The 13,529-nt window shown below is 44.3% G+C and overlaps 1 protein-coding gene across 4 annotated transcripts in view; it reads left to right on the top strand.

Moving 5' to 3' along the window:
* Positions 1-13,529, top strand: part of LRRC34 (leucine rich repeat containing 34) — a 23,223-nt gene extending 9,694 nt beyond the window's left edge. For 2 of the 4 annotated variants that reach the window (XM_083739765.1, XM_083739762.1), the window contains exons 2-11: positions 2,719-2,843; positions 4,332-4,453; positions 7,577-7,641; positions 8,125-8,208; positions 8,624-8,752; positions 8,934-9,029; positions 10,342-10,496; positions 11,646-11,801; positions 12,556-12,682; positions 12,894-13,529. In XM_083739765.1, coding sequence (XP_083595891.1) covers positions 2,728-2,843; positions 4,332-4,453; positions 7,577-7,641; positions 8,125-8,208; positions 8,624-8,752; positions 8,934-9,029; positions 10,342-10,496; positions 11,646-11,801; positions 12,556-12,682; positions 12,894-13,097 — 1,254 coding nt within the window. In that variant the 5' untranslated portion in view covers positions 2,719-2,727 and the 3' untranslated portion in view covers positions 13,098-13,529. Of the gene's footprint in view, positions 1-792; positions 884-2,718; positions 2,844-4,331; positions 4,454-7,576; positions 7,642-8,124; positions 8,209-8,623; positions 8,753-8,933; positions 9,030-10,341; positions 10,497-11,645; positions 11,802-12,555; positions 12,683-12,893 lie in introns of those variants that run through there. The other 2 variants (XM_083739763.1, XM_083739764.1) reach the window with 2 other exon arrangements.

The raw sequence follows: 13,529 nt of genomic DNA, 5'->3' as shown, positions 1-13,529 counted from the left end.
GACTCTGAGGTTGCGGCGTTCATCTCGCTTTATTGGCTGAGGGAGCCGGCGTACAGCTTCCGGGTCATGCGGCCAGCATGACTAAGCCGCTTCTGGTGAACCAGAGCAGCGCACGGAAACGCCGTTTACTTTCCCGCCAGAGCGGTACCTATTTATCTACTTGCACTTTGATGTGCTTTCGAACTGCTAGGTTGGCACGAGGGGCATTAGCTGTACTAACTCACTAATAAAGGAAAGGCGCCCTTGTACATGTTCAGGGACACCATTTAGCTTTGCTTTCCATGTACCGGGGCTCAGATGCCACCAACCTTCGCCAAAGGAAATGCATTATGAAGGAAAGACGTCTCGGATCAATGAACATAGGAAGCTGCATTGTAATGAAACAAATGGTAGACTGGCAGCAGATCTACCATGTTCCATACAACGAACATTTCCAAGCCCTACCTGAAGATGCTCGGGATTGAACCTGAGATCCTTTGCATGCAAAGCAGATGCTTTACCCACTGAGCTATGCCGCTTTCTCATTATTTTGCTAATACTTTGCATGCTTTGCAAAGGAGACCCGGGGTGTAGGCGCGCTGTCGTGCTTTACTGAATTACAACGGAGCCCGAAAACAGGCGGTCGCCAGGCCCTCTTGCTAGTTGCCTTTGTAGGGAGAAGGCGGGTGGCGCGAGGTCCCTTCTCTTACCCGGGATCTTGTACGCTGAAACTGTAGGGGCGCAGGCGCATTCAGGAATCCCCCGCGGCGCAGGCGGAAAAAGAAGCGCGTGCCCAGTCACTATAGCAACCGCGATCGGGGCGGAGTTGGTTGTCTTGGCGCGCGCGCTCTGCAAAAAATTAAAAAATAAATAAAAAGCGTCTCGGCGGCAACAGCAGCAGTAGGTAAGTGGCGCAATTGGAGGGGGGTGCGGTCTTAATCCTGTGGTTTCACGGTTCCCCAAAGGCGCGGTGGGTGCCAGGCTCTGGGCAGCGGTGCCCTGACTTTTTACCCCTACGATCGAGAAAGCAGAATTGGATTTACAAAAAGGGATTATTTTTCTTCAAGCAGTGTCGGTGTGCAAAATCTGCGCGCGCTTACTCAGAAGTACTGTTTTGCTTTTAGTGGGGTTTGCTCACATGCAACTGTGCAAAGGATTGGCTCCTGTGGGATTAATCTGAAAATCGTTGCCACGCGGAATTCCAGTGAAGTACAGTATTAGAACGGAGGGCAATATTTTCAGGTTTTGGGTGGGGATTAAGGAGAGGAGATGATGGGGTGTCTGTCATCCTGTGGGTGGCATCAGCTGACAGAAAGTGAGCTGGTCCTCCCTCCCTCCCTGACATATTTAAACGAAGGGTGCATGGGGAAAGGCTATTCCCACTGCTTTTGTGTACAGATAGGGCAAATCCTGATTGAATGGGGAAGGATACAAGCTGGTATCCTGATGCTGAAGACTTTATTGTGTGGATGCTGGGAGAAAACTTGTGTGCATGAGCAGCACCTGTACCACAATGAACATTTGTCTGGAAAAACCCTTTGTCCACGGGGTATATACTCCCATTGAGCCCAGGGCAGGCAGGCAGCCTGAGCCTTTTGCTTGCCGACTTGGAAGCAAGTACTACTCAGCTCAAAGGGATTAACTGGGATCATATGACCCCCCCCTCCCCAGTAGTGTTCCCCTAGTAGTGTTCCTCCCGCTCCTTCTCCTTCCATGCTCTAGGTGTAACCCTGAACAAAGCTACTTAGAAAAAAAAATCCACTGGAACCAGCTTATGTTCTTCCAAACAATTGTGTTTAGAATTGGTCTGTTAGCATTTTGTTTGTATGGATGCAGAAGCAGGAATGCCAACTTGAAAAAAATGTGGGGGGGGGCAAGTTAGCCCCGTCCTGCATAATTGATCCCATGACACAGCAGACACACACTGTTTGAATGGCAATACCCATCAACTTTGATGGGGGGGCAGCCCCTTAAAATATTTTATTGAGGGGGGAGGAAGGGACCTTGGCTCCTATGTGAAGAAGAATTGGTAACTGGAAGCAGCATTTGCCCGGTCAGCTTCAGGGTTACCCAACACGGTGCCCTCCAGGTGTTGGTGACTACAACTCCCATCATCCCTGGTTATTGACCAAGCTAGCTGGGACCCACAGCGTATGAATGGCACCATCTTGGCTACCCTATGCTTACTTCCTCTGGGGTTATTATGTCCCTGGGTGAAGCAGTGGGCGTGTACACAAAATAACTCTGCCGCCAGGACTTTAATGCCCAGTTTGTATTGGAGAGATGGCACTAATTGGGCTGCATAGAAAAGCAACTCCCTTGTTGTTAAGTCTTACGGAAGGGAGGGAAATTGCATTCTCTGTTGGAGGCCGCATGTTGACATGGGCAGGGCCACTGCATTCTCTCTCTGAAAGCGCCTCCTAATTTGTCTTTCTCTCTGCCACTCACCAGCCTCATTTGCCTGGCTGCAATGTAGCCTTGAACTGTGATAATACCTCTTGCTCCCCTGGATGTAGAACAGAGAGGGATGTGTGAGCATGTGTAAAAATTAGCCTACTGTACAAAGGTAAAATCTACATTCATCGCTCCACCTACTTTTGCTGCCACATGTGACCTTTGGAAACTTGTGCAGAAGGAAATGAGGCCCTGAGGCTGACAGACGTTTTCTCCTGCTGCTGTATGCATTGTTATTATTCTCTTCATACATGATGTGTAGTCAATTGTCTTTCCCCCCCTCAGGTAGATACTATGCCAAAATACATAAGCCTTGACCAGCAATATTCTCTAGCGTGTGAAGAACTAAAACACCCTGAGAACCCCTTCATAGTCCGCATTCTCCAAGAAGTGAAGCAGGACGAAGAAACGTAAGCGAATAGTTACGTTGTGGAGACTAAACCAATACGATTTTGAACTGTTAAGTTGGGCTTTTATATGCTGTGCTTTAAAATGCAAACATTATATGCTGAGATAAAACCAAATTCTGCAGCAATTAAGCTGGCTTCTGCAATCAGTAAGTTATTATTATTATTATTATTATTTAATTTATTGGTTGCTTTATGTTGCCCAAGGCAACCCAAAGCGACTTACTACCAACCAACCAAGCAAAACAAAAAAACCCATATAGATACATTATAGAATATGCAAATTATGCAGACTTGCCTATACTTTATTATTTTGTACACTACTAGATATGAGGAAAGACAGGAAACTTTGCATCGTTCTGAAGCCATCACCCCACCCACACACACACATTTGCTCTTCACACAACCACCAGCTTCTGAGATTTCACCAGGTATTACCACAGCAGTCATGATAACTAGAAACCTCGCTTCAGCCTCCTCCCCATCTGTAACATGAGGATAAAATTCTGCTGAGCTTCTTTACTCGGCTGTTGTAAATTTATTGAGATATTTTTACCATTATTGAGATGTGAAGCACTTAGTTTTCCTAGAATGTACAATAAAAATGCAAAAAAAAGGGAGGCAGATTGCATCATGGTCTCATTCCCCTTAAAGCAGCTAAATTAAGGCTACAAGATGTCCCCATTTCCTGGTGACAGTCCCCGGATTTACAAATCAGCCCCCTGACAAAACCCATCTACCGTATTTTTCGCCCTATAGGACGCACTTTTCCCCCTCCAAAAATGAAGGGGAAATATGTGTGCGACCTATGGGGCGAATGCAGGCTTTCGCTGAAGCCTGGAGAGCGAGAGGGGTCGGTGCGCACCGACCCCTCTCACTCTCCAGGCTTCAAGAAGCTATCCACAAAGTCACGCAGCTCTCCCACTGCTTTGCGGAGAGCTGCCTGGACCCAGAAGCCTGGGGGGCGCTGAGCTCCGCGCCCCCAGGCTTCGGGCTTCACGCAGCTCTCCCACCACTTTGCAGAGAGCTGCCTGCACCCAGAAGCCTGGGGGGCGCTGAGCTCAGCATCCCCCAGGCTTCGGGCTTCGCTTGCGGAGAGCTGCGTGTTCTGGGGGCTGGGGTCGGGGGAAGCTCGGGCTTCCCCCACCCCAGCCCCGCGCCTGGGGGAAAAAATAAATTTCCCCCCAAAAAAACTAGGTGCGTCATATGGGCCGGTGCGCCCTATGGGACAAAAAATACGGTATTTAGTAGGAAGTTGAAAAGTGTCCCCGAATTCATTGAAAAAAAATCTGGTAACCTTACGCTAAATTGATAATTCTGTACATAAAGTTTCCTTTTAAACTGCCATCCACATTGTGATTATATAAATTGATCACTTTCTACTAAAAGTTTTATTGAAGAGGAGCTTCTATGAGTCCAGAAGTAATTTTTGAAGCACTAAGAGAAACCAAACCACAACAACAATCAACTTACCCATTTACATCGTAACAGGTTGAAAAAGAAAATCACTATAAAAATTGCTGGAAATAACCGCTTGATACCTGTGCAGAAGGTGACAGATGACGATTTTCAAATCCTGGCTACAATTTTTACAAATAATATGTTTCTTACAGGTATGTCTTGTTTTTATTTAAACCTTTGAAAAGCAGACCAATTGATAGCTTTAGTTCCATTCTCTGCCCACTTCCTTTGTCTGTCTTTTCATATGTGCATATTGAGAAATATTCAGCCTTCCAGGGGGTAAGCTACTAACTACCTTAAGCTACTAATGTAGACAATTGTTCTCTGTTGCTTATTCTGTGCTGTGGGTGAGCACTGAAAACATTCCTTATCACACCCATGCCTGCACTTAGCCCAGGGTGGAGGACTGAGCAAACAAAGAACCATCAAGAATCTTTATTTTGGATTTGCAACCTGATCCACAGAGCAGCTTTTGTGCACAAGATCCACTATAGAAACTGTCTTTCAGACTCACATACCCCCTCTTTCTCTAAGCCAGAGATAGGGAACCTTTTTCTTTTCCCCCCTCAATTTTTTTTATTGATTTTCCAAAAAAAATTTTAACAAACAAACAGACAGACATAAATCTCAGCTGTATTTGAACCAATCTTAGTGACATTGTTAAGTGACTTCCTCGAATCCCCCTAGCTGATTTTCAGTGTATATCATTTTAACAGTTTTCCAAAACCAATTTTCTCATATAGCGTATTTTTTGCCCTATAGGACGCACCGGCCCATAGGACACACCTAGGTTTTTTGGGGGGGGGGAATAAAGAAAAACAAATTTATTCCCCCCCCCAGCCGCGGCTTCAGTGCGCCCCGCGCTCCGGGCAGCAGGCTGCTATCCGCAGCCTAGGGAGCCCTGCGGGAACTCCCGCGAGCTCCCCAGGCTTGCGGATATCTGCCCGCAGCGCAGGGCGCTCTGCTTCAGTGCGCCCCGCACTCCGGGCAGCAGGCTGCTATCCGCAGCCTAGGGAGCCCTGTGGGAACTCCCATGGGCTCCCCAGGCTTGCGGATAGCTTCCTGAAGCCTGGTGAGCGAGAGGGGTCGGTGCGCACCGACCCCTCTCGCTCTCCAAGCTTCAGCAAAAGCCTGCAATCGCCCCATAGGACGCACACATATTTCCCCTTCATTTTTGGAGGGGGAAAAGTGCGTCCTATAGGGCGAAAAATACGGTAATTAACTTAATCACTTAACATCTTTCTTTCTATTTTAGCTTTAAACATATTAATTCCTAACATTACATATTTAAAGCCTAAGCCTATCTGATAATTGCAAGCTTTTCCAATTAAGTTATCTTAAAATATTTAACTAAATAGTCTTTAAATTTCATCCATTCCTCCTGGTACTCCTCCTCCTTCTGGTCGCGGACTCTTCCAGTCAGGTAGCTCCAAAAAGTTCATCATTTTCATCTGCCATTCTTCCACTGTTGGAACTTCTTGTGTTTTCCAGTTCTTAGCTAACAAAATTCTTGCTGCAGTTGTGGCATACAAAAACAATTTGACATCTTTCTTGGGCGATTCCAAACCTGTTATTCCAAGAAGAAAGGCCTCTGGTTTCTTAATAAATGTATATTTCAACATTTTTTTCAATACGTTATAAATCTTCTCCCAGAAGTCTTTTACCGGGATAGGGAACCTTTTTCAGCACAAAGGCAACATCAGCTACTGAGGACCACTTTCCAAGCCTCTGTTTTTAGTGCTAATGCATCTTCCAAGCCACACCACTGACTAGCCTTGCTTTGCATCCTCCTTGGGTGATTTTGCCTGGCTGGAATATGCCCTTGAATTCTGATAATGCCTCACGCTTCCCTGGGTGGAGGGTAGAGGGGGCCATGCAAGCGTGTGGAGCATGTGGGTGGAGCAACGAGCATAAATATTACCGTTGAACATTTATATTCCTTGCTCCTCCCACTGTTGCTTCTGGGCAAGCAGCCCCTGGAAAATTTCCCAGAAGCACATGTGGCGCTCAGGTGAGAAATGGTTCCTTACCCCCTGCCCAAAAAAAGAAAAAAAGAGTATTACCTATTGTGTAATCGGGGCTTTTTTCAGCCGGAAATTGCTGGAACTCAGTTCCGGCCCCTCTCAGGTGGGCGCCATTACCATTTTAAGAGAAGAAGAGAGGTGTTCCTGGTGAACTCTGCCGCCTCTTTTTCTAGGAAAATAGCACTGGATGCAATTAATACTGAAATGAAACGTGATGCAGGCACAACCTAAGCGGCAACTTTCATTATGAAATAGCTCATTGCATGGTATCCAGAGCCTTGGATACTGAGAGTTGGTTTTCTTCCTATGAATTCTCTACAGAACAAACCCAGGGTTGGAGCAAAAGCCAGCTCTTGTGCAAACAGGATATGGGGCATTTTGCCAAGGGAGGCTTAAATCACCTTTGAGCCTTTCCCATAGTTACTTATATTAGCTGCAGGCATTATTTCATGCTGAATAGACAAAGAGAGAAGAGCCACCTGCCGCACGAATGAGTGTTCTTCCCTGGAGAAGGTTTTGCCTTCAGTTGACAAGCCCAGCTGAAGCAGGAAGGTTGGACTTTTTTGGCATTAACTTGTAACCTCGATTTTCTGTGTCATTTGCTCTGTTTGTGGGTGGCACAAAACACAGGGCTCATGACACTAAACAAGCACTAAACTTTGACATCAGGCTTTTTTGGGGGGGGCAATCCAGAATTTCAGTGTCACACGATAATGAAGCTCTGTTTTTGTCCTCCAGTGAAAGTGTCCAACCTATGCGGGTTGCATAAGTGGAAGCAAAAGAGAGGCTAGGTTTTATATACACATTAGAAAACTAAAGGAAGCAAGAGCCACTTGAAGGACACTTACAGACCGTCACTATTTTCGAGTGGGATTCAGTCGCATCATGCCAAATTCAGCGCATGCAATTGCAGTTGGTTTGGAGGTATTGTGTAACAAACCTGCTTCTTTGAAAGACGACTTTTGTACTCACCATGCATTTAAAGCATATCCTCCCCCCACCCCCCAAAAAAAGAATATCGGAAAGTGTAGTTTATTAAAGGTGCTGGTAATTGTAGCTCTTGAGAGGTAAACTACGGTTCCCAGGATTCTTTCCTTTGACAGTTATCCTAAGTCTCATGTATGGAAATGCAATTACAGTAGATGGAAAGGTGCAGAGAATTTGGTGGCTAAGACAAAAGGACTGGGCGAAAAGTGATCCATTAAGGTTAACATGGAGCCTGCTCATTTCTGTATTCCTCGGCTCTTTCAGGACTTGACCTGAGATATAACCTTTTGAGTGACGCTGGTGCAGTACACATTGCAGCTTTCCTTCAGGTACTTCTTGCGGGGGGGGGGGGGCTAAATGATACTTGTGAATTTTGTAGCTGCGATTTGTTAAGTTGACCTTCTTCAAAAAGTGAGCTTTATACGTGTAACTTTCTCCTTTACGATCTGCGTTCCTTCCAGGACATCGTTTTGGGTTTTTTTGTAAATCTTTTTTTAAAATTTATTTTAAACAAGAAATACAAACTGTATTATAAAGAACTTAATGGAGTTTAGCGAAATGTGTAAATGCAAGGCGACTTAATCAATGTCGTTGGTAAGGCATTGCTACGCGCATCTCAGACTCAGAGCACAGAGAGGTTTCTGGGGTCCCGGTGCCTGCCTGGAGTTTGGTGTTCTTGGAATGCAGTGTACATCCACTTGGGAAGGGCATGGCTTTGCAGTTTTCAGATGACAAGGCTTTGGGTAGAATGGGAAGGAAGGGTCTGGCGGAACCCACACATTGACAGCAAGCTGAATTTCCTTCTATTCCAGGATAATCATACTCTGCTGTACCTGAACCTGATGTTTAATGACATTGGTACCATGGGAGCAGAATTCATAGCTAAATCATTGCATGTAAGTATTGTTCAGCTGGATAAGAAAGAACACTACACGAGTTTCCCCTTTGAAGCAAAATACTTTGGAACTCAGAAATCAGCTTGCAGAACTAAATTGTTTAATGCTTAAAGCTGCAGTCAGAAGCATGTTTATTTAGAATTGCCACTGAGAGCAGTGCTTTGGGTGTAGGCTGTCTTGGTTTCAGGAAATGGGGATCAATAAGGTAAACCACAGGCTGCCTCCCAGCTGTGGGATTATTTAACACTAGTACTCCCCGCCCCTGCTGCCCAAATATGATTCTTAAGCATGTTACAGGATTGTAGCAGTAGCAGGTTATTATTTTTCATAGCAATAAACAGTATTCTAGGAGATAACCTATTTCGGTGAGTTTAGATTACGGTTATATTGGAAATAATTGACTTTTCACACCTAGAGGAATGAAACACTGCTTCACTTAAGAATGACTGGCAACAAGATCGACAACAAGGGAGGAATGTATTTTGCAGCAATGTTGCAAGTTAACAACACTTTACAGAAGTTAGATTTGGGAGACACAGATCTGGTGAGTAAAATTGCCATTTTAGGACACGTCTACAGGCATAGAAATATAAGCCTGTTTCAAACATATCATTGTGAGTTTGGGGGGACAAAATATAACCTTGCTTGTAGATGGAGGGTTTACTCAGTGGGAGCTAAATGCACCTGCCTTACTCTGGATTGTGTCTTTTGTCTTTTATTTCCAGCGCACACAGAGTCTCATAGCATTAGCAACAGTTTTGAATTACAATAGTGCAATCAAAGCCATAAATCTAAATCGGCCAATACTCTACAGCGAAGAGGTAAGCAACATTTTGCATTGTTTCCCTTGAAATGGGGAGCCAGGAATGATGCATCGAAAACAAGCCTAGGGAATAAGAATAAGCATTGACAAAGCTTTTCAACAGTTTTAACAATAACAGCTAAAATTCTCTTTCTCTCTGTGGCTACTGAAATGAAGAAAACTTGGCAGGGATGGGAACAAGGAATAGATTTTTGTGTGAGATGGCTGAGAGCTCAGTTGATATTAAAGACAAATTCTCAGAGGTATCCTTTATCCTTCTATTTGAAGTTCATATCTGCCCCACTGTGCAAACTCTTGGCTCTAGTGGGTGGATCTTAGAGATCTAGAAACAAACAAACAAACAAACAAACACACACACACACACACACACACACACACACACACACCACTAGCCTGACATCTGCCCACCCTTACTGCAAGGTAAATGGCAGAAAGCACATCTCCAAAAGATTAAACTAGGCAGCAGAATTTTCAAACCCTATTGTCTGTAAGTAGTCTCCAGTTCTGCTTTTCCCCATTCCTTAATATAGATGTTATTGTTAATCTCAGCAAGAGCTGTGTTGTATGCTCAGGTGCAGTGCAAGGGAATGCTTTCACATTCAATTAAATTAACCTTTGTTCAGCATAAAGCAGGACCCTAGAGTTAGGCGTATTTGAATTTAAATACAGGGCAACTCCACCTCCAAATACCTTCATGTTGTGGATAGCTAGTTACGTACAGAGCAGGTCTGCACATACTGTAATGCTATGCCAAACTGGCTTAGCGGAGATGTGCAACCATGTGGGCTCCTGGAAAGGAGATTTCGGCTGCTTGGCTTCTTCTCTGGCCCTATTGATGCTATTCTGCTTTGAACTAAGCCATGGTTTGTCTAAGTGTGCCCTCTGAACCCAGGTTCATGGTTTGTCTCACAGCCCGTCATCAAGGTTTGTTCTGTTATCATGGTTTATCTGGAGCAACAGAATACATGAGATGACACACTAAGCCAAACCATGGCTTAGCTCAGAACAGTGTGGGAGCACAAGGACTGGGGAAGGGGCACAGCTGCCACAAGCTCCTCTCTGGGAATCTTCACACATTCAAGCTAAGCAATGGTTTGGCTTAGCATTACATGCTACATGTTCGCACAATAAAATTTGGTGGATGGAACATACCTGTCCTGTGGAGTAAAGCAAATGATAATGTGCATCACACCTGCATTTATCCCCATAGAAGTGACCAGAAGTATTTTGTAATGTGAGCAGGGTACACATCCCCACTGGCTCTAGAACATCTTATGTTCAAGTTGTAATTCAATAATACGGAACTTTAGGAAGAGACCACGGTCCACACAGCCCTCATGTTGAAAGTCAACTGCACTCTTGTTGAACTGCATTTGTGTAAACACGAAATGAAGAACTTTGGCATGGAACGCCTGTGTGATGCATTGTATGAAAACAGCACCCTGCGATATCTTGATCTCAGCTGGTAAGAGAAGCTTGAGTTATAAAGATAGCATTTTAGCTATTAGAATGATATGCAGTGTATGAAAACTGATGCACTTGATACCTACTTCTCAAAATAAGCTAAGATCGATTTTTAACTGAGGGTTTCAAACAACTGTACCTTGGAAGTCAAATGGAATCCATTCCGGAAGTCTGTTCGACTTCCAAAACATTCAGAAAACAAGGCACAGCTTCTGATTGGCTGCATGATGCTCCTGCAGCCAATTGGAAGCCGCGTAAGCCGTTCCAAAGAACATTCGCAAACCAGAACACTCACTTCTGGATTTGTGATGTTTGGGAGCCAAAACGTTTGACTCACAAGGCGTTTGTCAACCAAGGTACGACTGTACAATGTTTAATAATAATGCTTAAGATTTAGATCATGCAGTTTAAATATGCAAAGTGCTTCACATACATTATTCTGGTAATTCTTGCAGTGGGCCATTTTGCAAAATGGAGGGAGCAGGGTGAGGCTGAGAGAATAATGGATTGTCTAATGCAGGGATGGTGAACCTTTGGCTTTCCATATGTCTCTAAATTACAATTCCATCAGCCCTAGCAAGTGAGGCCAATGGCCAGGGATGATGGGAGCTTGTAGTTCAGCAACATCTGGAGGGCCAAAGATTTTCCACACCTGGTCTAAGGCCACCTCATGTATTCATGACAGTAACAGGATTGAACTGGCAGCTCTCCAGCACACGCTCTTAATTACAATATCTACTACACTGGCTCCTGGTTTTAAGTCCCTGTAATGTGGTTGGTGGTTTTATTGTAAATATTTGCTGACTGTTCTTGCTCAGTGCTACCCATACATAGTATTTTATTTTGCAGATTTTGCATTTGGGTTTTTATGCCAGTCATCTCTTAAGTTTATTGTGCCTTTAGTATGGTTTTAGTGTCATGTTTTTATTCACATTTTATTTGTACAATGACTTCAGCATTTATTTTACAAGGCGACTGATAAATATAATAAAAAGTAATGCCCCTTAACAGTTAAAAGAAACAAGAGTTTTGTGGCACAGCGAAGACTAGCTTGCTTATAGCAACCTACGTTTTTGTAGAACGAAGTCCACTTTGTCCTCTGAACGATGTTTCTGAACAAAAACAAATGTGTATGCTCGTCTCTTTTCAGCAACAAAATTACTCGGGATGGTATTAAATTTTTGGGAAAGCTGTTAAAACACAACGCCACCCTGGAAATCCTGGACCTTAATTTTAACAGGATAGAGGACGATGGTGCTTTCTATCTGAGTGAGGCCCTTACTACACATAATCGGACTCTTCAAGCGTTAGTATACAGAACTCCTAACTCCCATAATGCATTACTGTGAGCGCAGGCATTTGGATAAGGCAGCACAGAATTTCGGAAGCAACATGGCCCATACTTCAGACCAAAATGTGTCTGCAGTAAACACAACAGTGACCCGTGGGCCTAGCTGGGGAAGCAGTTTCCAATCTAAAAGGCCCACCACAGCAACTTCTGTTACACTGCACCTTTCAGATCACCTGCTGCTTTCAACTGCCATAAAAGTATTGCTCTCCCCAAGTAAGTTCTTGGGTCACTTGTGCAATCAGAGCCTGCATTGGGGGGGGGGGGAGCCTGTCTTATAATTTTTGGGCAGTTGTCAACTATCGAGTCCCATCAGTGCAAGAATTTCTGCTTGCGCACTTAAGTTTGCCTTCAGATGCAAACTGAATCAATCCTCTTCCTCATCCCTGCTGTGAACCCAGTAAACAGATATGATAGTAGATCAGGAAAAGTTGAAAACAGAAGAGAACAACTGCTTCAAATCTCAAAAACCAGCAGCAGAGGGTTTTCTAGTCATGAGGAACAGGACATCCTTCCTCTCCTGGGTTCGCTAGTGGGCAGGAAGAAGCGGAGGCTGTTAAGGGAGGAGCTGGGTGGACTTCATGGCTGGTAGCTGCTGGGAGAAAAGAATAGAATGGCTCACATATATGGATTTGTGTAATTTATGATTGCTTGGCTGTCTGCATCTACTCAATGACCTTGGTTTTTTTGCTTAAATCCTTCTGCTCTCTAGGCTGGCAGTGACAAACAACAACATATCTGGGAAAGGACTGGTGGCCCTTGCAGAGTCAATGAAAACAAACCTAGTTCTTTCCTATATCTACATATGGGGAAACAAATTTGATGAAGACTGCTGTGTGGTACATCTGTTTTCTTCTTATGAAATAGCTGACATCCTTCTAACGCTGTAAAAAAATAGAGGAAGAGGGATTTGGATTAGAAAAGCAATGCTGGGGTGGGGGGAGGGTTTGATCTACCTCTCCCAGTGTTGCAGCCACCCACGGCTGCATTTCCCCTTAAAAGAACAAGGATCTCTTATCAAGAGATATCTATCTACCCTATGTGTTTCAGGCATTTGCAGAGTTAATTAAAAGCGGTCGTCTGAAACCTACTGGCACAGATGTCGATCCGTATGAAGTGGATGGGAACACGTACTTTGCCGAAGTCTCCCATGGCCTTAAGAGGCACTATTACTGGACACCGAGTTACGGGCATCCTGATAACCACGATGAGAATGCCTCTCTGGCAATAACTCCTGTTGCAGAAAACTTGTAAATGCCAACATATTTTTTCTTAAGCCTTGGCATCTTGGGGTTGTTTTTTTAAAATAATGTGTGCCTCAAAGCTGCAACCAATTACATGTAGTTACTTGGAGAACTGATTTTAAAAGGTTTTGAACCATAAATACTATATTAAACTGAACTGGGAAAGTGCTGGATCCCCGTCTAGCGACAGCTAATTTCAAGTCCTGTTGAAAGCCGAACTTTAACTACTTGTGACTCCCTAGTTCCAGAGCTTTCAGTGAGTTCCATAGGTTCTTAACTGCACTGGGACCGTCATGAGCAACACTTACTGTGATAATACAAAGCAGCCTGTAGAAGTGATTTCATACAACACTTAAAGGCTACTAAGGAATGTTTGATAACTTGAAAGTAAGGCTCCTATGCTAGGCATGGTTCTTTGGAAATAAAACACCATATAAATCAA

The sequence above is a fragment of the Podarcis gaigeae genome, assembly GCF_964106915.1.
Source record: "Podarcis gaigeae genome assembly, chromosome: 5".
In the NCBI taxonomy this organism is placed as follows: Eukaryota; Metazoa; Chordata; class Lepidosauria; order Squamata; family Lacertidae; genus Podarcis; species Podarcis gaigeae.
The sequence above is the reverse complement of the archived record's forward strand: the minus strand, read 5'-3'. Positions and strand labels throughout refer to the sequence as shown.